At 41.9% G+C, this 27,527-nt stretch overlaps 3 protein-coding genes across 9 annotated transcripts in view; 1 reads left to right on the forward strand and 2 right to left on the reverse strand.

Moving 5' to 3' along the window:
- The window catches only part of ap4m1 (adaptor related protein complex 4 subunit mu 1), a 17,783-nt gene extending 10,783 nt beyond the window's left edge, over positions 1-7,000 (reverse strand). The window contains exons 1-7 of one of the 7 annotated variants that reach the window (XM_088088660.1): positions 6,624-7,000; positions 5,371-5,423; positions 4,898-4,956; positions 3,751-3,836; positions 2,966-3,072; positions 1,431-1,527; positions 468-578 (exon numbers count right to left, since the gene is read on the reverse strand). In XM_088088660.1, coding sequence (XP_087944786.1) covers positions 468-578; positions 1,431-1,527; positions 2,966-3,072; positions 3,751-3,836; positions 4,898-4,955 — 459 coding nt within the window. In that variant the 5' untranslated portion in view covers position 4,956; positions 5,371-5,423; positions 6,624-7,000. Of the gene's footprint in view, positions 1-467; positions 579-1,430; positions 1,528-2,965; positions 3,073-3,750; positions 3,837-4,897; positions 4,960-5,246; positions 5,272-5,299; positions 5,424-6,623 lie in introns of those variants that run through there. The other 6 variants (XM_088088661.1, XM_088088657.1, XM_088088656.1 and 3 more) reach the window with 6 other exon arrangements.
- A 2,146-nt stretch (positions 7,001-9,146) lies between these two features.
- rbmx2 (RNA binding motif protein X-linked 2) lies at positions 9,147-12,144 on the forward strand. Its single transcript, XM_042516708.2, has 6 exons — positions 9,147-9,286; positions 10,416-10,531; positions 10,608-10,659; positions 10,739-10,868; positions 11,125-11,311; positions 11,391-12,144. Exons 1-6 carry the CDS (start codon positions 9,282-9,284, stop codon positions 11,963-11,965), a joined length of 1,065 nt encoding a protein of 354 aa, XP_042372642.1. The 5' UTR covers positions 9,147-9,281; the 3' UTR covers positions 11,966-12,144.
- Positions 12,145-12,807: 663 nt separating this feature from the next.
- Positions 12,808-26,100, reverse strand: siah2l (seven in absentia homolog 2 (Drosophila)-like). Its single transcript, XM_088088421.1, is given in 4 exon segments — positions 12,808-16,379; positions 17,207-17,386; positions 25,577-25,936; positions 25,939-26,100. Coding segments are annotated over 4 exon segments (972 nt in total). The 5' UTR covers positions 25,999-26,100; the 3' UTR covers positions 12,808-16,007.
- Positions 26,101-27,527: the final 1,427 nt, after the last annotated feature.

Here is a 27,527-nt window from a genome sequence, read left to right on the forward strand (position 1 = left end):
TGGCCAACCTGACGGATCGCCAAAGCCTCCGTGTTTGTTTGTTTGTTTGTTTGTTTGTTTGTTTTTGACTGATAACAGAGTTGCAGAGATGCTTATAAATGATGAATGATGAATGTCCGCCTGAAGAGGGATCCCTCCTCAGTCGCTCTTCCTGAGGTTTCTAACATTTTTTCCCTGTTACGGGTTTTCGGGGAGTTTTTCGTACGTGATGTGAGGGTCCGAGGACAGAGGGATGGTGCCTGCTGTAAAGCCCTCTGAGGCAAACTGTGATCTGTGATAATGAGCTTTATCAATAAAACTGAATATCAATATGAATATAAATAAATCAAGATTTCTGCTAAAAAAAGGCAGAAAAAAACACGTTTGTTCCACATCAGAGACAACAAACTGTTGTTTATTCTCCTGTCAATCAGCCCTCAGTGACCTCTGACCTCTGACCTCTGACCTGAGGCTGTCAGGTGACGTACCAGACCGACGTTACTGAGGTCAAACAGGCTGAACGGACGTGAGGAGACGGCTTCAGTCTGGATGAAGTTCTTCAGGACGTCAGAGGACGTCGTCTGGATGTAACCATAGTCCTGTAAACACACACACACACACACACACACACACACACACACACAGTATTTCCTGTTAACGTTCGTGGGTTTTTAAATGTCGACCTCTGATGTCGTGACTCGTCCATCATTAACCCTTCACACACACTCGCATCGCTCTGCACACAAAATGAGCTTTTCAAAATCAAGCTTTAAAAAATATGACATACTTATATAACATATATATATATATAATATATATAATATATAATAGATATGTCAGTGTGTGAGTGTAGCTGCCGACAGTCTGGGATATGTCAGTGTGTGAGTGTAGCTGCTGACAGTCTGGGATATGTCAGTGATCAGCAGCTACATTGACTGTGACAGGTCACCTAGTGGAAATAGCATGTATTTCCTCCATATGCCAAATATGGTCAAAATGACCTCATCAGGTGGAAAATAGTCAAAATGACAAATTCAGAGTCAAAAGCCCAGAATGACACCCAGAAATAATACAAGTCCTGTTTTTCTGCTCTGATGGCTGTGGGATCAAAAATGTCAGTTTGAATGGGTTTCAATGGAGCATTTTTGGACCTGAACAGTCTGAATGTAACTATTTAGTTTCCACAGTGTATTTTAGACTTATTGTAGGAGCTGAGCTGCAAATTCACTGATTACACTCAGATACACAATCTGGACTACATTTAGGACACATGCATCAACACACACACAGTTATCACAACAGGAAGAAGACAAGAGACTAAAATGAGACAAACAGACACTAAAGGGTTAATGCAAATCTCACAGGTAAGATTACCTGTGAGATTTGCATTAACACATCAAACTTTACATGGAGATGTTATTATCTGCATTTTGAATATCAGCATCACTCACCAGCACCTCGTCCAGCAGCTCGTAGATCAGAGCAAAGTTCATCTGCACCGACTTCTCCGACAGACCGCCGCAGTAATCTTTAACCAGAGCCGTTAACCTGCACACACACACACATGCACGCACACACACATGCACGCACACACACACACATGCACGCACACACACACACATGCACGCACACACACACACACACACACACACAGACAGACATGCATACACACACACATGCACTCACTCACGCACGCACACACACACACAGCCACCCACACACCCACACACACACACACACACACACGCACGCACACACACACACACGCATACACACACATTTCCCACCAAATTCACTAAAGATTGATTTGATGTCTTTATTTTGTATTAAAAATATAAATCAGCATTTACAGATCAATGATGAAGCCGTCACAGATTTCTTGGCTCCAGTCAAATACAGCTTTCACAGACACGCTGCTGCTGTCCTCATAATTGTGTTTTTATTGTTATTCATGTATTTATTTTGTTTTGTGGTGATTATTAGACATGATGAGACTTATAATATTCTTATAAATGCTATACCATAAGTAGGGCTGGGCGATAAAACGATAATGACATCAATCGCGATGTAGCTTTTCCTTGATTGAAATATGAGACGTAGTCGATAAAATGTTGATAGAGCTCATTCCAGCCAAGTTTTGACGGACAACACAAACAGCCAATGATCATAAGAATAGAGCTGCAGAGAAATGCAGTGACGGACTTTGACTGTCGAACAGCTGAGTGTTTGACAGCCACAGCGATGAAACAGACACATCTGCAGAGGTGAAAGTGACTTCTTCAGACTTCTACAGACAACTTTGTGTTAGTTTCAGCTTTAATCAGAGTTTGGATGAATTATTTAGAAACAGCAGGACGCATCGCTCCGTGTCTCATCCGGCCGCTCGCGCTGAGCTCTCATTATTATTACCAGGGGCAGATGTAATGTTTTGGGGGCCCGGGGCCACAAGCACATGAGCTTATTTTCAGCCTTTCTCTAACTGTGAATGTCGGCAGGCTGTTGGCAGCTATAGGAGAAGTAGGCCGACTCAAAAGTTTTTAATTCCTGAGTAAAATGATTAACAGCACAGAAGTTTGACAGAAGCTGAAGTCAGAGTCCTGCAGTCAGGAGAGGTTGGACTATTATCAGCACGATGTGCTTACATTTACTGAAGTTTGTTTCAGATGGAGCTTTTCATTTTTATATAATGCTGGAAAGTTTAATCAATAATAATAAATCACATGTTTATGCATGGTCACATGACAGAGGGGACATGACACGACGGCATCATCACTGGACTCTCTTTCGGGAGGCGGTGGACCTTTCTGACAGCGTGACCTCAGCTGCCTTTAAATCTGCTGAAATTCTTCACCATAATCTGCTGAAGTTTTATCAACATCTGGAACGATGATTTTTTTGACCGTTTTCACCGCATGCTTTATTTTAGAAATGCTATAGTCTGACTTTATCTCAACAACAAAATCAAACAATAAATAAAACCAATCACCTGTTGAGGAACTCGATGATGGTGAAGGGGGAGGAGTCAGCTGTCGTTGTGGCGACCCAGTACAGCCCTCCCTGTCTGACGTGGACGAAGTGAAGATCTTTGTGACTCTGCAGGAACAAAACACGACACCTTACTCAAAACCAACATCAGAAATACACAAAATGTCTCCAAACTGCTCATTCCAAGTACATTTTTGGGTGATATTTAAAGAAAAAAAATGTTGGCAATTTTTTAAAAATAATTTTGGGCTTTTTTGGTAACTATTTAAGAAAAAAAATGTTAATTTTTTTTTTGGTAATTCCAAATTCAAAACTCACCAAATGACCCCATTTATCAGCCAAAATCTGAAAAAACTGTTATGGTTGGATTTTCAAATTTCTGACAGTCCTTGAACACATCACGTTAATATATATACAGATGAAATAACACGAGATGTGTTCAAGGACAAGAACATGCACAGGCTTGAAGGGTGGCCTATGTTTTATTTCAAAATCACCACAAAATTTTATGGAAAAAAAAGATCAGCAAAAATTTTAATTTAAAAAAATTGCAATTTTTTTCTTAAAGAAATGGAGATATTTTGTTGTTTTATTATGTATTTTATATTTTGTGGACTTAAAAAACATCGCACGACTCTCCATCAGCACGAGGGCGAGCAAACAATGACTCAGCTTCAATTTTTGGGTGAACTGTCCCTTTAATTCAGTCCTCTGGACAGTTTGCTCTCAACACATGAACATGATCACATGATCAAAACAAATTAATAACAGGTGTGTGTGTGTTACCATGACGACGGGTGGTTGGTCTCCGGTCAGCGCTGTGACCTTCTCGTAGAAAACACTGATGACATCACTTCCTGCTTCTCCGCGGACTGAAGCTGACGTTAAGAACTGAACCACAGAGCTGAATACTTCCTTTACTGCAGTAAACGCAGTAATACTGCAGTGAGGAAATACAAGTAAAAGTACTACATTTGTGTAGTAGCATGCACCTCCTCACTGCTGCTTCTGCTGTAATGCACGTATATATTTCTGCTCCTTTCTGATATTTCATTTTGTTTTTAATGTTTGCTGTCGATTAATTTTCAGGTCAACCTGAAAAGCAGCCAAACTTTTCTTTTTCGATTTTCTTTGCTACATCACTCACCGCACTTAAATAAAAGTACAATCGTATTAAAGATACTTCAAGTACCAAAAAGTAAAAGTTCTCACTGTGCAGAGAAATCTATCTCATATTACTGTTTCACCACTTTAACCCTGTGAAACCTGAGCACACTGGGCTTTTTCTAAAACATGGCCTAAAAATAAGCAAAAATATAGTAAAAAGAAGAAAATTTCCCTAAAATAAGCATAAAAATTAGGTTAAAAAAACAAACACAAAAAGGAGTGAAAAATAAATGTATTTATTGTATATATTTTACTTTTTTCCGTGACATGATTTTAAATTAAAAATAACATTTTTATAAACATAGTTTTCTAGACATTGAATCCAATTTTTTGGATTATTTTCTGATAATCCTCACTGCTTTTTTGGATTTTTGGGTAACATTTCTTGTAATTTGTGAGACATTTCATGACAAATTGGTCATTTCTTTTTCTTTTTTTTGCTCATATTATCAAGAGAAAATAAACCGCTGTGCTCAGAGCTCAAAGGGTTAAACGGCTCGTGAAAAGGCGTCTGAACGCAGCACAAGATGTCGATCCAGCTGTTAAAGGGTTAATGTAGCAGCCGGAGAAGCTTTTTATTCTTTATTCATCTTTAATGATTCAACATTATCTACTGGCTGGTTTATATTTTGGAAAGCAGCTAAAATAATCAGAAGAGTTTGAAGCAATAAAAAAATGTATTGATAATAATGAAACATTTGTTTTGCGTCGTGTTTAACTCGGGATCAATATTTAATTTCAGTCTGAAATGTCGCTGTGAGGATACAGTCTTTGTAGATGAGGTGGTCGCCCTTTGAGGACAGAATGAAGAGCTGAGAGATCATCCTGCTGAGAGACAACACACCGATCAATAATCTATCAATACTCTATCAATAATCTATCAATAATCAATCAATAATCTATCAATAATCTATCAATACTCTATCAATAATCTATCAATACTCTATCAATAATCAATCAATAATCTATCAATAATCAATCAATAATCTATCAATACTCTATCAATACTCTATCAATAATCAATCAATAATCAATCAATAATCAATCAATAATCTATCAATACTCTATCAATAATCAATCAATAATCTATCAATAATCAATCAATAATCTATCACTGATCAGTCAGCTGCAGCTCAGTCATCAATAACAGGATTTCTTCTTGTCTAACACTGAGTTTTGGGCTGGTAGCTGAACACACGAGCTCCGTCTGATAACAGACTCCAGGACCGCGTTCATCACCGGCTCTGCTGCTGGTCATGCGGCACATCCACACCATAAAGTTGAACTCAAACCTGTATAAATGTGAATTTCAATGTAAATATCAATACTAGACTTGACCTTTTATATTGTTATATTTTATATTTTATATTTGTATCTTCTATTTTATCTGTTTTCTTTTTTCTATATTCATGTTGCACCAAACCACCAGAACAAATTCCTCGTATTGTGTTAGCTATACCTGGCAATAAATCTTTTCTGATTCCGATTCTGATTCTGATTCGGACTTTTCCAGGACTTTTCCAGGACCTTGAGAAAGGACCATCGATGCTCCTCATCGGTTTTTCATCACTCCAGAACAGCTTTTTAAATCAATATTATTTAAAAAATAATGACTTCAGAACAAGATTAGAGCTGATTTTTTAAATATAATTTAGGGAGTGTTAGTTATTTATGGGGAAATATAGGGGAAAAAAACATATATATATACATATATTCCTGTTCTTTTTTATGTATATATTGTTGTCATTGCAGCTTTGCACACTTATTTGTGTTGTTTTAAATGTGTTCAGATCACAGCTGATTGTATTTTACACACTTGCAGGAATCAGAGGTTCAATAAAGTATTAATGACTGATTCAATCACAGCTGTGAGCATCGCTGTATGTTGACATTTCATTAAAATACATTATTAAAGATTATCAAAGCCAGATTCACGTCATGCCGAATTTATCATAAGATCCACGTGAGTCACAAAAAATACTGACCATGTTTTAATACGCACGTGAGGTTTTAAACGACAGAAAGTGCGTTAAATTGACTGAAATTAAAGGCGAGTTCACGGTACAGCGATTGAGCATGGGAGAAATTAAAACAAACAAATACAAATTATCAAGAGTAAAGTCTGTTTTTTCTGATGCCGAATTTTTCACAACTTCTAGACGAGTCGTAAAATAATATAAAACATGTTTTTTATCCGCACATGAGGTTTTAAAACGAGTAAACGTGCGCTAAAGTGACTGAAATTAAAGGAGTTCACGCTAACGAGTGAGCATGGGAGAAGTTAAAACCAAAATCAAGACATTTATTTAGAGTAAAACCTGATTCATCTTGGGCCGAATCTACCACGAGTTGTAGATAATCGTAAAATAGTATTTTAAATGATTTAATACGCGCTTGAGGTTTTAAAACGAGTAAAAGTTCGTTAAATTGAGTGAAATTATAAGGCAGGTCATGTTACGGCCATGAGTATGAGAAAACAGTGATTTACTTACCCGCAGTAGACTCCCGGTGAGACAGATGTCACTTTAAATAAGGCTTATGATAAATGCGACAAACCGCGAAGTTGTCATTAAGCCATGAATATTAATTAAAGTAATATCATTAACGTTACTGCTAACTGTGACGTTAGCATGGCTAACTGCGAGGAAACGACGTTCAAGTTTCCGTCAACGCCGCTAAAACTCATCACAATTCACGTAAGAAAAGACGGAAATAAACAGATCAGCGACGGCACATTTCTACAGATACAAAAGTCAAATTCGGCAGTAAAAGTTTCACGAAAATATCATTTAAATGTTGAGTTTTTTAAATGTGTTTTTAACCGCGAGGCTCCCAGCTGACAGACCGCTGTTTATAAACCGGGTCAGAGGATGGAGGCGGATTACACAGCGACCCCCGCAGGACGGGAGGAGGTACTACAGCCACCCATCACCCATCATCATCCATCCATCATCCATCCATCTATCTATCCATCCATCATCCATCCATCCATCATCCATCCATCCATCTATCTATCCATCCATCATCCATCCATCCATCATCCATCCATCATCCATCCATCTATCTATCCATCCATCCATCATCCATCCATCACCCATCCATCATCCATCCATCTATCTATCCATCCATCATCCATCCATCCATCATCCATCCATCTATCTATCCATCCATCCATCATCCATCCATCATCCATCCATCTATCTATCCATCCATCATCCATCCATCCATCATCCATCCATCCATCATCCATCCATCCATCTATCTATCCATCCATCATCCATCCATCCATCATCCATCCATCATCCATCCATCTATCTATCCATCCATCCATCATCCATCCATCATCCATCCATCTATCTATCCATCCATCATCCATCCATCCATCATCCATCCATCCATCTATCTATCCATCCATCATCCATCCATCCATCATCCATCCATCATCCATCCATCTATCTATCCATCCATCCATCATCCATCCATCATCCATCCATCTATCTATCCATCCATCATCCATCCATCCATCATCCATCCATCCATCCATCCATCTATCTATCCATCCATCATCCATCCATCCATCATCCATCCATCATCCATCCATCTATCTATCCATCCATCCATCATCCATCCATCATCCATCCATCATCCATCCATCTATCTATCCATCCATCGTCCATCCATCATCCATCCATCACCCATCCATCACCCATCATCATCCATCCATCATCCATCCATCTATCTATCTATCCATCATCCATCCATCTATCTATCATCCATCATCCATCCATCTATCTATCCATCCATCATCCATCCATCTATGCATCCATCATCCATCCATCCATCACTCATCATCATCCATCCATCACCCATCCATCAATCCATCCATCATCCATCCATCTATCCATCCATCATCCATCCATCTATCTATCCATCATCCATCCATCATCCATCCATCACCCATCCATCATCCATCCATCATCCATCCATCTATCTATCTATCCATCATCCATCCACCCATCACCCATCATCATCCATCCATCATCCATCATCATCCATCCATCATCCATCCACCCATCACCCATCCATCATCCATCCATCATCCATCTATCATCCATCCATCTATCTATCATCATCCATCCATCATCATCCATCTATCTATCATCATCCGTCCATCCATCTATCTATCCATCATCCATCCATCATCCATCCATCTATCTATCATCATCCATCCATCCATCTATCTATCCATCATCCATCCATCATCCATCCATCTATCTATCCATCATCCATCCATCCATCATCTATCTATCTATCTATCTAGAATAATTCATCAACAAACAAATAAATAAATATATATTTTTATAGAAAACATATTTAAAAGAAAATCAATCATCTTTTCAATACGTCAAAAATCACCAAACTGTTTAAAGAAAACAGAAATCACAAAAAAGAAAAAATTGAAGGAAAAAAAATTAAAGAAAAAAAGATACATTTGAAAAGAAAAAGCAATTAAAAGAAAAAAATTGATCAAAGTCACAGTTCATACCGTCATGAAAAACGCAAAAAGTCATAGAATTTCCAAATAGTAAATTTCAGGCCCAGAGAAGTTTTGGAAACTTAATATGCCCTGAAGAGGAAGGAAAAGTCACGGAGATCTGTTTTAGAAACGAACAATAACATACGATGTGTCCACGCACTGTCAGAAATGTGAACTTCAGGCTGCGATAAATGATGTCATTCGGTAGATTTTTGAAGAAACTGATGCACAGTTTTAAAGGGGGAAAAAAGCCCAAATGTTTTTGTTTTGTTTTTTTTAAAAATGCAAAAACTGAGAAATTAAAAAAAAAAAAAAAAAAAGTTTTACTTAAAAATTGCAAAGAAGAATAGTGAAATATTTTCTTTATTTATTGCCAAAAAGAATCGTCAAATTGTTTTATTTAAAAAGTGTCAAAAAAAAAGTCAAAATGCTTTTTTTTACTCATAAAATTAACTATTTTTAAAATTATTTTTTAGACCCGGAGACGGGCCTGGCTGTAGTTGCGTCATCCGACCAGCAGGCGGCAGCAGAGGCGGGAACTCGAGCGGAAACGGATCATTCTTCAGGCAGCCGTTTCCTACCGGAACATCGGCGTTTGTCCTCCGAGTCCGTCATGAAGTGAGTACTCTCATCAAAGTATTATTTTGGTTTTTATTTTCCGTTAATTTATTCTCTCATCGCTGCGCGCGAACCCGCCATCCGGCGCCGACGGCTAACCGACCAAACCCCGCCCCTCCCTCGCGCACAGTCCGTCTGCACCGAACCCCGTTAAAAAATGACACAATTTAAACATTATTTTCAGTCTGCGTGTAAAAACACGTAAAAACGAAAAGCTGTGGCGCGGAAATAAACATTTAGCGCGTGTTTAATGGTTCAGACTCATCAGATCAGACCGCGGTGTGTGTGTGTGTGTGTGTGTGTGTGCGTGCGCGCGCGTGTTTTTATTGATTTTTCGGTCGATTTGCCGAATTTAAGAGAAGATGATCTGATCAGATTTTTGTGATTTTACACAAACTGTAAACAGTGTTCACGCGTCTTCATACATTTCCGGTTGAGGCGGAAACATTAAATCAGGGTTTTTTTATGGACTCTGGCCTGAATTTGATTCATTCGTAGCGTCCTGGAGCTTTTAATGTTGTATTTCTTGGTTGTTTTTTGGGGATTCACATTAAAAAAATAAATATTAATGTGTGTCGTCCTCATAGATTAAATGAAATCATTCAGTTAATTGGAAATATGAATACTGGAAGTGTTTCATTTGTTTTTTTAAACAAAATAAATGTAAAAAGATCAGGTGAAATAAAACAGCACCTGATTTAAAAACAGAAGTGTGTATGAGGAGTAACGATGATCGAACAACTAAGTGATGATTAATCAGCCGTTTACGTCAAAGTACCTGCAGTAAGCTGCCGTGAGCTTTGATTAAGGAGAAAATATATATTTGCTTTTCTTTGAAATTCAGTTCTGATGTTTTTCCAAATAACGATTAATCAGTCGTCAATTTTAGCAATATTCATCTGAGAAAGTGCTCACGATTTGTGACACAAATGAGGAGAATAACAGAAAAATTAGGCCAACAAAAGGAAAAGTGAAATTCAAAAAAATAAACCGAAAGTAAAAGTATAATCTGAGACAGGAAACAGAAAAATTAAAATAAAGAAATCATCGTAAACGTTTTTTGAGGAGCAGCTTTGAACATTAATTCGAATATTATTTAGCTTTTTTATTTTTTCTGTCCTGTTTTCAGTCCGCTGACGAAGGTGAAGTTGATCAACGAGCTGAACGAGCGCGAGGCCGACCTCGGGGTCAGGGAGTCGGTGTCGTGGCACACGGAGTACAGGGACAGCGCCTGGGTGTTTGTGGGTACGCAGCCGTAACGTACAGACGCTGGTTCGATGCCCGAGAGCGACACTCTGATCCGCTGTTCTGTTTCCCGCAGGAGGATTTCCGTACGAGCTGACGGAGGGCGACGTCATCTGCGTCTTCTCTCAGTACGTACCCGCAGACGTCGTGAAGCCCCTCCCACACTGCCACAGCCAATCAGAGCGCTCACCTTCCTTCTGTCCGCAGGTACGGAGAGATCGTCAACATCAACCTGGTCCGAGACAAGAAGACGGGGAAGTCCAAAGGCTTCTGCTTCATCTGCTACGAGGACCAGAGGAGCACCGTCCTCGCCGTGGACAACTTCAACGGCATCAAGGTGACGCAGCTGTCCACGCAGCTGTCCACGCAGCTGTCCACGCCGAGTCTCGAATTGATAAACAGCAGGACACTCGACCGGCTTCGCCTGGAGGCCGGTTTTATAAAAGGACAGGAGGACAGGGGCCCGTCGAGCAAACATGTCTCTAGGACTTTTTTTTAGGATTTTAGGAGGTTTTGGGGATTTCATAACGTTCGGATTTTAGGACGTTTCCAAAGTAATCTCAACAAAGTGTTTTTGTCGTCTCTGCCGACAGATTAAAGGTCGGACGATCCGCGTGGACCACGTCAAAGACTACCGTCCCCCCAAAGACACGGAGGACATGGATGACATCACCAAACGTCTGAGGGAGGAGGGCTGCGCTCCCAAAGGTCGCGCCTCCTCCTCCTCGTCCTCCGAGGAAGACGAGCAGTACAGCGTTCCTGTGAAGAAGCCCAAAAAAGGTGAGGTCACTTCCTGTCCATCCCTCTCTGTGCTGCAAAGCATGCTGGGATGGATTTTAATGTCTCCCCTCTGTCTTAGACAAAAAAGAGAAGAAGAAGAAGAAAAAAGAGAAGAAGAAGAAGGAGAAGGAGAGGGCGCGGCAGTCCTCCTCGTCCTCCTCGCCGCCTCCTCGTCCTCTTCGTCCTCCGGCCGTCAGAGTCAAACAGGAGAAGGAGGACGCCGCCTACGACAAGTACAACCAGCGGGGGACGCCACCGCCAGGAGGACAACAGAATGGACAGAGAGCCAGAGACAACGAGAGACTGCGGGGGGAGGAGGAGAGGAGGACGGGGACAGATGGAGACAGACATCGAGACAGGGAGGGGGACAGACACAGAGATGGGGACAGGAGGAGAGAGACAGACAGAGACTATGACCGAAAAAGAGAGTTAGACCGAGACACAAGAAGAGAGACAGACAGAGACAAAGATGGTGACAGGAGGAGGGAGACGGACAGAGACAGAGACACAAGAAGAGAGACAGACAGGGACGGTGACAGGAGGAGGGAGACGGACAGAGACCGCGATAGAAGAAGAGAGACAGACAGAGACAGTGACAGAAGGAGGGAGACGGACAAAGACAGAAGGAAAGACGCAGACAGAAGTAAACACTGAGTTCACCTAAAGTATACTGGGAGGACAGAGACAGGGATGGAACAAGACAGACGGACGGACATAGACAGTAGCAGAGGAAGAGACACAGACGGACGTAAAGACGGAGACCTGAGTTGTGACGTCCTCCCGCTCAGACGAGTTTTTATTGTTTGAGTTTTGTAATAAAACAAAGAAATGTCTTCACCTGTCCTGTCTCAGTGTTTTTATGTCTCAGTGCTGCATCCGTCTGTCCATCTGTCTCACAAACATGAGAAATGTCCTAAAATCTTCAGTCATCCTAAACTCCTACAAATGTCCTAAAATTCTAAAACACCCAAAACCGCAGAAATATCCCAAAATCTTAGAAACGTCGTACGATCCTGTAAACGCCCCAAAGTCCCAGAATCGTCCGAAAGTCCCGAGCGGTCGCTCTGTAACGTGCTGTCCGTCTCCTGATGATGTGATGAAATCTCACGTATAGATTTATAGTATATAGATCATTTTTCTACATAATTCTATATATAGATCAGCTTTTTTCAGGACAGTAAATCTGCGGCAGAGTTTTGGGAGGATACGACGTCCATTTAACCCCCAAAATATTCAGTCAACGCTGATTTATTATTTTAAACTTTGACTTTATGTTGTTTTGCTGCTTTTCTGTGAATATTTTTTTGTGTTCACAGCTGACCGCAGTCACACCAGCAATAATTATTTCACTCATAATTATTATAAATCTCTGATCAATAACTCGTAAAAGAGAAATTACAGACCTGTGAAATAAAGTGTTGATCACATTTATGAATATTAATATTCTGCAGTAATCTGACAATTTGAAGCATCAGAGGATCAATAATTCGAGAAAACACAGTTTAGTGTGGTTTTAATGTATATTTGTATTTTAAATCATTTTTGTGTACAGCTCTGAATACTACAATACCCATGAGCCCCAGCTGCAGTTGCTATGGAGATGTTAGTTATTCAGATCCTGCTGAATGTTTTAACGTTAGCAGCACTCATCCTCTGAGGCTGCGATTGGATGTTTGATGGTGAAAAGCACCCTGGGAGTCGTAGTTGTCGTCCCTCCTTCAGTCTCACGTTAACAGACTTCCTGTTTGACTTTTTTGGATCAAAGCGAAGCAGATCTTTCCGAACACAGATGTCCCGACGTGTCCAGTAAAACGTGGACCTCAGGTTGGACAGTGAAGAGATGATCGGTTTGTTTGTTATTCACTGAACCAAAATTAAATATCACGATTATCTGAATAACAGACGGAACATTTAAAACTGAACGACAATATCTATAAAATATCACAACACTTTTTCCGTCTGTAGTCAGAATCAGCACTGTGTACTTCTACTGCGTACTTCTACTGTGTACTTCTACTTCTACTGTGTACTCTGCACAGAAAGCATAAATAACAGCAAAATAACAATTTATTTTTTTCCAAGTAAATTAAATAACAACAACAACAACAACAACAACAAAAAAAGCCTAAATACTCAAAGACACATTTCGGTAACTCGTATTTATTTTTGGAAACTCGTGTTTTCCAGCAGGAAATGAGACTGACAGCTTTTATGCTTCCTGTTGGAGGCGGAAACATCGCGGCGTTCTGCTTCAACACGATGCGGCGTCACGTTGAATGCCGCGTGCCGCAGATTTAAAAAGCAGCCGAGTGCAGTTAGCAGCTAACTGAGAGAAGAACAGCGGTCGTAAATGTCCAATAATTTTGGACTGTTTAAAAATCCAACGATATCATTCATATCCTCCAAACCCACAGGGCCGCATTAATCTTTCAAAGGCAAGAAAAGAAAGAGAAATCACGAAAGTAAGTAAGACATTTTCTTGAAAGTAAGTATCAAGAAAAAGTCTTCAAACCACCCAAAAATTTTAGAGGAAAGAAAAGACCGAAAAATTTTGGAAGAAAAAAGAAAAGCTGAAATGTTTTCTGAAAAATGTTTTCTTTAAAGTTTGCTTTTTAAGAATAAAAATGGAGTTCAGAGAGACTCTTCAGAGACAGCTCTGCGGACAGATAAAATAAATATTCCCTGGAAAGTTTTTGAAAATGATCCTGGAATCACAGGCCAGTAAAATGAACTCTTCTCTGATCCTCAGAGGACGTTCGGTTTTTCATCGAGCTGAAATATTTCGGTTTCAGTTTGAGTCTTTTGTTCCAGAACGTTCGGAGTTTATAAAAGCTTATAAGAGTTTATAAAAGTTTTCAGCAGAAAGCGTCTGAGAGAGTTTTTATTTACGGAGGAAGCAGCGCCGAGGTCTGACGAGTCTGACGAGTCTGACGAGTCTGAGGCTCGGCTGCAGACGAGTCGCAGCTCTGCGTCCGAGTGTCTGAGGTGTCTGCTGAAGCCGGTCGGCTGCTGCTGAGGTCGAAACACCGGGACTGTTGGGAGAGACAACGTCCGTCCATCGAGTCCCCGTGGCTTCGGACGGTTTGGTATGAATACAGATCTCTGCTATCAGAGTTTCCCTGCCGGAACAGGAAGTAGAGGCTGGCGGTGGAAAGTAAGGCGCAGGCGGCTGAACTGAGGACGAGCAGTCGCAGGATTATTCCTCCATTTCACTGCTTTTATCTGAGATTAAAGAACGTCTGAGGATTACGGCAGATTTCACCCATCAGAGTCCCAAAGAGGGCACACAGCGACTGCCGAAACATGAGACACGAGCTGCAGAGACGAGCTGCAGAGACGGGCTGCAGAGACGAGCTGCAGAGACGGGCTGCAGAGACGGGCTGCAGAGACGGGCTGCAGAGATTGGCTGCAGAGACGGGCTGCAGAGATTGGCTGCAGAGACGAGCTGCAGAGACGGGCTGCAGAGACGGGCTGCAGAGACGGGCTGCAGAGACGGGCTGCAGAGATTGGCTGCAGATTTACAATGCTGCTTACAATTTTAACAAAACTTTCCTGATCTCATTCTGACATTGAAAGTTCGTCTTCTTCAGTGAAAGCGTCGAGTGTTCGTGTGAGGCAGCAGACACTCAGACACTCATCAGCGCCCTCTGGTGGGCAAAACCTGTTATAACATGAAACCCACTTTAGGATTTCGGTGCTCCAGTTTTTCTCATATAAGCAGCAGACGTTCACAGTCAGTACGTTCACACGCACCGGCGGAGAATGGATTATTGATGAAGTATGTCCGAGTCCTCCGCGGCAGGTGGACAAATGTCCCCTTCTCAGCTCGTTGCTGTTGGACGGTCGGTAAAAACAGCATCATTGAGACGTGCTGAGTTTTTGGTTTTCGTGCAATTAATTTTCACGTCGACTGTAACTTTAAACTTCGATGCAACACCACAATAACAAATATCTGTATTTGATGCCATTTTTGACGCCACGAGGAAATCTTGACATTGAGGACTAAAAATGTCAAAGTTGGATTAAAGTGAAATATAACGCGGCTTTAACGCGACAGAAGCGACTTGCTGAACCGGTCAGCAAACTTTCCACGTTGTTGTTTTACGTGCGTCCGTTGTGTTGTTCTGTGTGTTCTCGATGAATTCGGACATTTTTTGCGGGAGGCGGAGCTCTCAGTGACTTCTTGAGTTCCCTCCTCCGCCGCTCTTCTTGATGTTTCTGCCATTTTTCCCTGTTCGAGGTTTTTCGGGGTTTTTCCTGATGCGTGGTGACGATGTGCAGACAGCGGGATGTCGTCTGCTGAAAAGCAGATCGTGATTTCTGATGTCAGACTTTAGAAATAAAACTGACTTTTTTCTAAGTAAAACGTCGTCGGTTAGCGTCCCGCTCACTGATAAGGGGCTAAATTCTTCACGCTGCTGCGGTGAAGTCTCTCGCTCTCAGCGTCCCGCCGGGATGGGCGGCGGTCTCAGCAGCAGGCCTGATGAGGACAAAGACGTGGCGCTCTCCGCTAGCTGAGGGACGACCCGTTCTGTCCCGTCGTTCGTCGCAGACGTCACAGGGCGCGGCGCCGGCCTCCGCCTGCCGCTGCTGTTCGAGAAGTTTCCTCTCTGCAAGTAAAACTGTAAACACAGACAGGAAGTGATGTCAGCACCTCCCGGTCTGCTCCGGCGTCATGTCGGCGTCTCCGTTCCCCTCAGCACATGGAGATGGTGACGTTGATCCCCAGGTTGCCGTTGTCGGCGAACAGATGGGCGATGGAGGTGTCAAACACCAGGCAGTCGCTGTTCACGATGGCGGCCGCCACCCCGTCGTGAATGGAGCGCGGCGTGGCCTCCCAGGTGAGCCGGCGCCGGTTGCCGTTGAGCTCCAGGCGATAGGCGAAGTTCTCGGCCTGCTTGCGGGTGCCGATGAGCAGCACGACGGCGAAGAACTGCTGGTGGCCCTCGTACTTCTCCTGCTTCTCCAGGACCAGCATGAAGTGGTGGCTGAAACACGACTGCATCATCACCCAGTCCACGGCGCCCGGCAGGTTGATGTCCGTCGCCAGGAAGACGATGTCCTCGCCCTGCGCGCAGAGACAGACGCGTTCACCGTCAGCATCGGAAAAACATCTTAAATCATGAACGTAAACAGTCACGTATTGTCACGGAAAAAATCTCAAAACTTTTCAAGGACCCAGTTTTTTTCTTTTCTTTTTTTCTTGCCCCACTTGCTCGGCGTGCGGGATATTTGAAAATGCAATGATTATTATTTCGGCATTTCTGGCTGTGATAAATAGTGTAATTTTGGTGATTTTTAAAGAAAACGTCTAAAAAAATTTAAGATAAAAAAACCCAAAACTTATTTTTGTGTTTTCTATAAAACTGACAGAAAAAAACGTCTAAAGAAAACATACCTTCCAAATCTGTTCTTTTCCCATAAAATTTTTTTTTCTATAAAAATCACCAATAATTTTATGACAAAAAAGTTTTAATCACCAAAAATTTTAAAAGAAAAGAAAATGAACAGAAATAATTCAGTAGTTGAAATAAAAATAAAAATGCCAAAAGTCTTGAAAAGAAAAATTGCCAAAAAATTGGCCAGTAAAAAAAACACAGAATCCAGCCATCGTGCCTCGTGAGCAGACATGAAGGCAGAAAATGAAGAAACGTTGGTGATGAAAAAATGAATGGCGTTACGTCATCAGCTACAGAAAATGAATTCACTGCTATCTTACATTAATGTCACTTAATATATTGCACACAGCACATTTTCACGAATTTTCACAAACTTTCAGGGACTTTTACTAGTTTTATTACTGAGTGTGGAAAATGTGTTTGTGAAATTCCAGGACTCTTCCAGGTTTTCCATGACGGTGGGAACCCTGTGTGAGGCTGCAGTGAGGCTGCTGACCTGCAGAGTGGTGATGGACTTGTGCGCGTGCATCAGGTGAGGCATGACGGCCTCCAGAGGGCCGTGCCACTTGCAGGTGGCGCCGGGACACGGACAGGTGTACGGCCTGAACTCACACACCTCCTCGTGGTCGGGCTTCTCGCTGTGGTGCAGAGACAGCAGACAGCCGGCCGACGAGTACTGCAGAGACAACAGCGGACACACAGCGAAGAATCAGGTTTAAACCTCCGCACAGTTTACAGACCAGAGTCACCGGTTCAGTATCTGACCACGTCCCAACGTGATGATGTCACAGAGTCATGGCCAAAAACGTCAGTCATGGTGTGACGTTTGAACACTACATTCTTATCAGTTCATCACTGAGTCCAAGTGGACGTTTGTGCCAAATCTGAGGACACTCACTCGAGGCGTTCTTCAGTCATTGATCTTCACGAAAATGAAACAGTTGAAAGTTCACAGTGACCTTTCACCACCAAAACCTCATCGGTTCATTCTTGAGTCCAGGACGTTTGTGCCAAATATTTTTTTAAAAATCACTCAAGAGCTTTTGAGACATTGCATTCATACCAAAAAGACAGACGAGCTTGCAGCGACCTTGACATTTGACCTTTGTTCACCAAATTCTAATCAACTCATTTTTGAATCCAGGTGGACGTTTGTGCCAAATATTTTTTAAAAATCACTCAATATATATATATGTACCACAGGTCCTTCCTTCCTGCTGCTGTCAGACTGTACAACCAGCACTGCTCCCAGTAGATCACACACACACACACACACACACACATACACACACATGTGTCAATGTGAACACGGCGAGCGAGAAACTCGCTGCAACTCCTCGTGGCTGCCGTCACGCTGCTCAGGCGTGCAGCGTGATGCAGGTGGAGACGAAGACTCACACTCGTCAAACAAAGAAGACGAGCCGAAAAAAACCCTGTTTTAAAGGCCAAAGTGCAGAGACAAAGCTATCGATACCTGGGTGTTCACCTTAACAATAAACTGGACTGGTCTAATAACACAGATGTCCTGTACAAGAAGGGCCAGAGTCGTCTCCACCTGCTGAGAAGACTGAGGTCCTTTGGAGTGTGCAAGACTCTGCTCCGGACATTCTATGACACTGTGGTAGCATCTGCTCTTTTCTATGCAGCGGTCTGCTGGGGAGCAGGGAGCACAGATCGGGACAGAAAGAGACTGAACAGACTGGTCAGGAGGGCCGGTTCTGTCCTGGACTGCTCCCTGGACTCCATTGAGGAGGTGGGTGAGAGGAGGATGTTAGCAAAGCTCACATCCATCATGGACAACCCCTCTCACCCACTGCATGAGACTGTGGGGGCTTTAAGCAGCTCCTTCAGCAACAGACTGAGACATCCACCCTGCAAGAAGGAGCGCTACCGCAGGTCATTCATCCCATCTGCAATAAGACTCTATAACATCAGCATCACTGGCTGATGGGAACAAAACTGGCTTCATCCAAAATTCATCCCAGAGTAATTTGCACAACAAATTTTTGTACATATTCTCTAATCCATCTTTTGTGTACATACTATTCTATTACTTAATTATTATTATGTGTACATACCTTATTTCCTCTATGTACATACTTATTTTATTACTTATTTATTGTTATTGTTATTGTTATTTTCTTTGTTACATTTCACTTTTCTTTTTTCATGCTGCTGTAACATTTGGAATTTCCCCCAATGGGGGATCAATAAAGGAATATTCTATTCTATTCTATTCTATTCTATTCTATTCTAAAAGTACCCGTGTGTGTGTGTGTGTGTGTGTGTGTGTGTGTGTGTGGTGTGTGTGTGTGGACGAGGCCTCGTGTTAACATGCTCATATTTGATAATTATCAGTAAATGCTGCGGCGGCTCACGCCGAGAACCTGCACGCCATCATTACAGAGAAATAACAAACTGAAGCTACACAGAAGACACGTTAAAGACACGAGTGGACAAACCCACCGCGTCCTCACAGCCTGCACGTCTCAGCGCTCGTCCAATCACACAACGGGAGACATTTCAGCGAACCATCTTTCGAAACTGATGTCCGCCAACAAACGGCCGCAAATTCAGTGAAGAAGAATCTGAGCGCAGCAGCATTAACCCTCCGCGCTCCGTCAGGACTCACCTGGCTGCCCAGCAGAGGTTTGGTGCGGCCGACAGGTCGACTGGCTCCGCCCCTGACCTCTGACCCCTGCTGCTGCTGCTGCTGTCCAGTGTTAGCAGTTAGCCCTGAGGCGCTAGCTGAGGCGACTCCGTGGCGGCGGTGCCAGCCCAGCAGGCAGCGCCACTGAGCCAGCTCCCTGAGGAGAGGCAGGCAGGACGCCGGACACAGCATCAAACACACACACACTGATCACACACACACACACACACACACACACACACACACACGTCCTCGTTACTTTCCATCAACAAACGTCAGCCAGCAGAGACAATTTTGTCCCTCATTTCCACTTTGCTACAAATCTGACTTTTTTAAACGGGTCAGATCTCATTTCTTTGTAGAGCTGAGCGCAGCGTATTGATCCGCTCAGCGTCTCTTTCGAGCTGCTTTTATACTTCCCATTTTAAGCGGGAGTATCACGCCGTTAAGCCGCCTCGCCGTTCTGTATATAACATACGATCGCAGAGAGGGGAGAACAGAATTGTGTCGCCCTGAATCGGTTACAAAGTTGGTTTTGGCGCCAAAATTATGTTAATGCAAAATGTGAAGTCGTAAAGACGTGACCACGTGTGAGGCAGGCGAGACGCTCTGACAGCGTCTTGTGTGTACGACTCACCATGACAGATTTAAAAAGCAGCTGTTAGCGGTTAGCTCAAAGGAAAAGAACAGCAGCAGTAAACGTCTACGAGTTCTTTAAAAAACACCCAAAAAATTTAGAAGAACCCCCCAAGCCCCCCAAATAAAGAGCCAAAATGTTTTCTTTAAAAATTGCCAAAGTTTTAAGGAAAAAAAATTGCCCCAATTTTATCAAACAAGACAACAAAAGCAAAATATTTTTGAAAAAATAGCAAATACTCTTAAAGGAAAAAAAATCAGAGTAAAGAGAGGGAAAAAATTCACCGATATAAAAAAAACAAAAATCTTCATCAAAAAATAGAAACGCAAAAAAAAAAAATTAAAAAAAAAAAAAAATTAAAAATTGCCAAAAATCTTTGGAGAAAAAAGACATTTTCTTTCCCAAATAGTGAAACCAATGAGGTCCACCAACGGTGTAAGTTTTGGTGATTGTTTAAAAAGCACCTAAATGTTTAATATTTAAAAAAAGTCCCCCCCCAAAAAATAAGGAAGAGAAGCCCCAAAATTTCAAAGAAAACACAAAGATGCCAAAAAAAAGGAAAACGTTTTATTTAAACATCACCAAAAAAACAAAATTATCTTCTCTTTTAAAATGAAAAAGCCAACATTTTTATGCAAATAAATCAATTTTTAAGATACAAGTAAAAACAGTGAACGCAGCGAGCTCGAGCAGCTCCTGACCCTCCAATCAGAGGACGAGATCAGCCGCCACAGAACATGTGACGTCATTGTTATTGTTTACAAACAGCTGCTGACACGAATGTTACATGTTACACTAGAGAAACACGCTGTTGTGTTAAACCTCTTTAGTTTCTGTGGTGCCGGTATGTTGTCTAAAATCACACTCTGCAGACACGTGATGCTGCCGTCTGATTGGTTCATTAAAGACGGGACGTCAGAGACGAGAGACAACGAGCCATCGACCAACTGACTGAAATTCTCCTCGTCAACCAAACGACAAAGATTTTCTTTGGTTAAATGCAGCCCGACGCTCCTCACAGGTGTTTCTTTACATTTAAAATTTTTATTTAATTAAATATTTTTTTAAATTAAATTATAAATATATATGTGTATATATATATATATATATATATATATATATATATATATATATATATATATATATATATATATATATATTATTGTTTCTTTATTGGACAGAATCTGTCCTCCAGCTGGACTCTGAAGTCATATGTGGAGTATTTTGTCCCTCTGTGCTCTCCGTACGTCAGCAGACAGACCGGAGGACAGAGACAGACAGCAGCTGTTCAGACGGAGACACGTGGAGATCAGACAGCACAGATCAAATCTCTCTTTTTTAATCAGAATAAACACACATCTGCTGCTGAGGAGCTCTGTTTCCTTCAACAATAACTTTATCAACAGATTTAACAAACAGAAGAATTCAGACACCAAATGTTTTATCTACATTTCAAAAGAGGACAGTACAGAGCGTCTCTGCAGAGCGTCTCTGACGTCCCGTCTTTACTGAACCAATCAGACGGCAGCATCACGTGTCTGCAGAGTGAGATTTTAGACAACATGCCGGCACCATGGAAACTAAAGAGGTTTAACACAACAGTGTGACACGTAACATACGTGTCAGCAGCTGTTTGTAAACAATAACAACGACATCACATGCCAATAACCGTCATTGATCGTCCCCGTTCTCTGGCGGCTGATCTCGTCCTCTGACTGGAGCTCACTGCGTTCACTGTTTGGGCAATTTCTTTTTCATAATAAATCTGGGGGTCCTTTTTTTTTTCTTAAAAAAGGCATTTTGGCTTTTTTTCTTTTTCTTCTGGATGGTGTTTACTTATTTTTGACGATTTTTTTAAGGAAAGCATTTAGCAGATTTTTTGTTCATTTATCACAGACAGAAACTAAAAACAAAATCATAACTGGATCGGAAATTGCTATTTATAAATTCCATGACTTTCCAGGTTTTTCATGACAAACACCGATAATTAGTTTATCTACGTTTCTACAGATCAATTATTGATTTCAGTTATTAATAAAACTAATCACAGATCCTCTCACATCTTTGAGTTTTGGACAAAATGAGACATCTGAAGGCGCCATTTGACTTTTTAAAAAATATATATTTCACAATTAATCAATAAAAGAATGGGCAGATTGATCAATAAAGAAAACTGAGGATTAATCGATTAAATCTGAAAAATCATCAATCGTTTCAGTCAAAACATCAACAACATCAGCTGACGGCGGTTTATCCCACGACATCAAACACGTCACTCTGACACCCGATCCACTCACCGATCGATCAGAAGCAATACACAATCAATCTCACACACACACACACACACACACACGCACGTACCAGCAGTAATGCAGCTGAACCTCGCTCGCTCGCTCTCTCTCCTGCTGCAGCAGAAAAACCGTTTTCCTCTTCTGCGGTTAAAAGACGAAAACACCGACACACACACACACACACACACACACACACACACACACACACACACACACTCACACACACTCAGCCGTGTGACATTTGTCCAACCTGCACACACACATTAACACACACTAACACACACACTGTGCTGCTGTCAGTGAACGTCTCTGACTGAAAAACACTCCGACCGACCGACACACTGCAGCACACACACACTCTGCAAGAATACACACGCACACGCGCGCGCACGCACGCACACACACACACACACACAGTGGGGGCGGGGAGAAAGAAAGCTGAGAGAGAGAATAAAAGGCGAGTAACGCTCGACCAAGAGCTGCTCCTCCTCCTCACAGCATCTGTCCAACACACACACACACACACACACACACACACACACACACACACACACACACACACACACACACACACACACACACTGCAGTGTCTGTTTACATCACATGTTGTTTCTGTGTGTGAATGAGCGCTCCTGTTGTTGTTTTCTCCTCCCAGAATCCTTTGCTGCTGCTGCAGCTCTGACCTTCAGCTTCCTCCGTCTTTAAAGGAACATTTCACCCATTAAATGATCTCTGTCTCTTTAAATATTTATATTATCTGTTTATTTATGTATATATACACATATATTTATCTCTTTAAATATTTATATATTTATCTGTTTATTTATGTATATATACACATATATTTATCTCTTTCTCTGTTTACCTCTTCATATATTTGTCTGTCTGTTTATATATTTATCAGCGTGTTATATTCGACTCATTTTCCTCAAACAGCATGTGCTTTTTTAAAAGATTTTTAAAAAAAGATAAAAGAAAGAAAGAAAAAACATTTGGGCCTTTTTTTTTTAAAATATTTCTTTTTTTTTTTTTTTAGAGAAATCGTTTTATAGTGAAAAAAACATTTTTTTCCATGAAAAGTTTTTGGTAATTTTGAGAGACAACATTTTGCCAATTTTTCATTTTTTTAAGAAAACATTTTAGCAAATTTTTTTGTTTAAATTTTGGCAATTTTTTGACGAAAAAAAAGGTAATTTAATCCAATTTAATTTAATTTAATTTAATTTAATTTAATTTAATTTAATTTAACTATTAATTGTTAGCAATTTTTGGAGAAATCATTTTGGCAACATTTGAAGAAAATACTTCAGCATTTAGCGATATTTTTTATTTACGGTGATTCTTGAACCTTTGGGCCATTTCTTTTTTTAAATTATTAACCATTTTGGTAGAAAATTTTGGGGCAATTTTTAAAGAAAATATACACCAATTGCTTTTTATTCTAAAGAAAACATTTGGGCATTTAATTTGCAGATTTTGAAGAAAAAGTATTCAGGTGATTTTTTCTGCAAGTTTTTAAGAAAACACGATTTGTTTTATTTTTAAAAAGAAACATTTTGGCATTTTCTCTGCAACATGCCCTTAAAAAATAATAAATATTAAAAAAAAAATAATAAATAATAAAAAACAAAAATGACCCATTTATCAGCCGGAAACTGTAAAAACAGAAATTATTAGAGTTTCAAATGTACGACATTTTTTCTTTTTTTTTTTTTACAGGTTTGTGAACATTCGTCTCCGCTGACATCATCACGCGTCTCTGACGAAGACAAAAATCACCCCACACAGGTTTCTAGGATTTTAGAACATTTCTTGGATTTCGGGACGTTTCTAAAATTTCTTTCAGGAATTAAGGACATTTTTAGGATTTAAGGATATTTTAAGGTTTTTAGGATATTTCTTGAATTTTAGAGCATTTCTAGGATTTAAGGACATTTCTGGGACTTTAGGACGATTCTCTCGGGACGTCTAAGATTTTAGCTTGTTTAGGACTTTTGGATATTTCTGGGATTTTAGGACATTTTGATGGTTTTTGGACATTTTGATGGTTTTCGGGTGTTGAGGACATTAAAATAAAATCGTATTTATCTCTTCATCTGTGTTCGATATTTGGAAACGAGGTTAAAAAAGTTGAACTGTTGAAACTTTCTCAGAATAAGAGTCGGTTTGTTTTCTTTGATCCGCGGCCAAAAGTCTGCGGACGGACGAACATTTCAGCCAGATGTGATCAGCTGTTTCCACCGAATTCAGAGAGTTCATAACTCTGACACAACAGCTTAAAAACGTAAAAAAAACACTGTCTCAGGTGTGTGTGTGTGTGTGTGTGTGTCTCAGGTGTGTGTGTGTGTGTGTGTGTGTCTCAGGTGTGTGTGTGTGTGTGTGTGTGTGTCTCAGGTGTGTGTGTGTGTGTGTGTGTGTCTCAGGTGTGTGTGTGTGTGTGTGTGTGTGTCTCAGGTGTGTGTGTGTGTGTCTCAGGTGTGTGTGTGTGTTTGTGTGTGTGTCTCAGGTGTGTGTGTGTGTGTGTGGGTGTGTGGTGGGTGTGTGTGTGTGTGTGTGTCTCTCAGGTGTGTGTGTGTGTGTGTCTCAGGTGTGTGTGTCAGGTGTGTGTGTGTATGTGTGTGTGTGTGTCTCTCGGGTGTGTGTGTGTGTGTGTGTGTGTGTGTGTGTGTCTCAGGTGTGTGTGTCTCTCAGGTGTGTGTGTGTGTGTGTCTCTCAGGTGTGTGTGTGTGTGTGTGTGTGTCTCAGGTGTGTGTGTCAGGTGTGTGTGTGTGTGTGTGTGTGTGTCTCTCAGGTGTGTGTGTGTGTGTGTGTGTGTGTCAGGTGTGTGTGTGTGTGTGTGTGTGTCTCAGGTGTGTGTGTGTGTGTGTGTGTGTGTGTGTGTGTGTGTCTCTCAGGTGTGTGTGTGTGTGTCTCTCAGGTGTGTGTGTGTGTGTGTGTGTCTCTCAGGTGTGTGTGTGTGTGTGTGTGTGTGTGTGTGTGTGTGTGTGTCTCTCATGTGTGTGTGTGTGTGTGTCTCTCAGGTGTGTGTGTGTGTGTGTGTGTGTCTCTTGGGTGTGTGTGTGTGTGTGTGTGTGTGTGTCTCAGGTGTGTGTGTGTGTGTGTGTCTCAGGTGTGTGTGTGTGTGTGTGTGTGTGTGTGTGTGTGTCTCGCAGGTGTGTGTGTGTGTGTCTCTCAGGTGTGTGTGTGTGTGTGTGTGTGTGTGTCTGGTGTGTGTGTGTGTGTGTGTGTGTGTCTCAGGCGTGTGTGTGTGTGCGTGTGTGTGTGTGTGTGTGTGTGTGTGTGTGTTACCTTGCAGGGGAAGGGCAGTGTGGAGGCCACCTTCTCCATGGCCAGGTTCCGGATGTTGGGGCTGAGGGCGGCCCTGCAGGTGGGGCAGCAGGTGAGCTTCAGCCTGCAGGTGTTACAGAGCAGGTGACCCGCGGGACACTGCAGGATGGGCGGCAGCACGTAGTCGAAGCACACCGGGCACTCGAACAGCGCCGCGAGCTCCGGGGACTGCCCCGGACCCGGACCGGGACCCGGACCCGGACCCGGACCCGGCGGGCCGGCCGCGGGGCTCAGGGAGGCGGCGGCGGACCCGGACCCGGAGCTCACCCCGACGGCCGCCGCGGCTCCCGGCCCCCCGTGCTTCCCTCCGCCGGCCTTCCCCGGTCCCGCTCCCCGGCCCCCGGTCCCGCTCCCGCGGCCCCGGCTGAGGACGGACGGCTCATGGCCCCGGCTGCGGCTCCGGAACCGGGCGGCCGGTAACGTCACTGTTTACTACCGGACGGAGCTCCCGGAGAGTCAACATGGCGGCTGCCAGTTTGTATCGCCTGCAGCGCGCTCCCATTGGACGCTGCGTCACAGAGTGACAGGGCGCTCAGCCAATCAGAGGGCAGAGTCCTGTCATGACGTCATGTTTGGCTGCGAAGAGAAAGACGGGAGAAAATAATAAATAAATAAAATAAAATAAATGAATAAAATAAAATAAACACATACACGAGGCTCAGTTTAAATCAGCAGCACGACAATATTATTATTATTGTTGTTATTATATTATTATTATTATTATTATTATTATTATTATTGTAGTAGTAGTAGTATTTATTATTGTTGTTGATGTTATTGTTGTTGTTTATCAAAATATTCTGAATTTCATTTCAAAATACATATGTGAACAACAAAATAAATGTAAATAAATACATAAATGAGGCTCAGTTGAAGATGTTATGAATTATGATAATAATAATAATAATAATAATAATAATAATAATAATAATAATAATAGTAATAATAATAATAATAGTAGTAATAATAATAATAGTAGTAATAATAATAATAAACTCCGGTGAACCTGTATTTTAAACATGTTGGGTTTTTTATTTGCTGCTCCTCTTAAACATATAAAAACATGTGAATGTGCACGCGGGGCAAACGGAAACAGGAGCAGGTGACATGATGAGTCTTTGGCGCCACTCAGTGGACATTCAGCTGAAACAGCATCCTTCATCAGTCTCCTCTTCATCACATCCACCTCCAAACAGGGAAATCCCACAGAGCCTCAGCCCTGACCCTGCAAAGTAACTAAGTACTTAACACCAGTACTTTACTTTTGAGGTACTTGTACTGTACTTAAGTCTATTATTTGTCATACTTCCTTTTACTTTTACTCTGCCAAACTTCCGAGGGAAATGTTTCAGCAGCCGGGGCGGCTGTCAGCAAACACGCAGCTGATGAAGAGGAGAGAAAGTTTGGCTGCAGCCTGAATTAATTAAAGGTTGTTTCAATGTCGGCCAGAAACTGTAAATCTGAGCTCGTTCTCTGTATCAGACAGAAGCAGACGCTGATGTTTTCAGCTGCACCTTTCAGGACATCAGGACATCAGATCTAAAGACGTTTCTAGTATTTTAGGACATCAGTGTCTCAGCTGTGTCCTCTGTCGGGGTGTGGGGGATCCTCCTCTGGCTCTGTGTTGATGCTGTTTTATGTCTCTGACACCGTTTGGAGACTAAAAGGACAAAAACTATTCAGAGTCCATCACTTTACTTTTATTGTTCATCAGAAAATGTTTGGGGGCCACCAGGGGCCCTGTCAGGGGCCAGATTTGATCCTCGGTGTAAACCGAGTATCACTGCGTGTGCGGTTGTTTTGTTTGTCCACAGTGTGATCGGACGCCGTCCGGCGGTCTCTGTGCGCTCGTTCACGGTAAACTGTGTGAACCGAACCGTCTGTGGCTCCTGCTGCCAGCGTCTCTGTCAGA

The sequence above is a fragment of the Plectropomus leopardus genome, chromosome 15 (assembly GCF_026936395.1).
Source record: "Plectropomus leopardus strain MGB_pleo_1.0 chromosome 15, ASM2693639v1, whole genome shotgun sequence".
NCBI lineage: Eukaryota > Metazoa > Chordata > Actinopteri > Perciformes > Serranidae > Plectropomus > Plectropomus leopardus.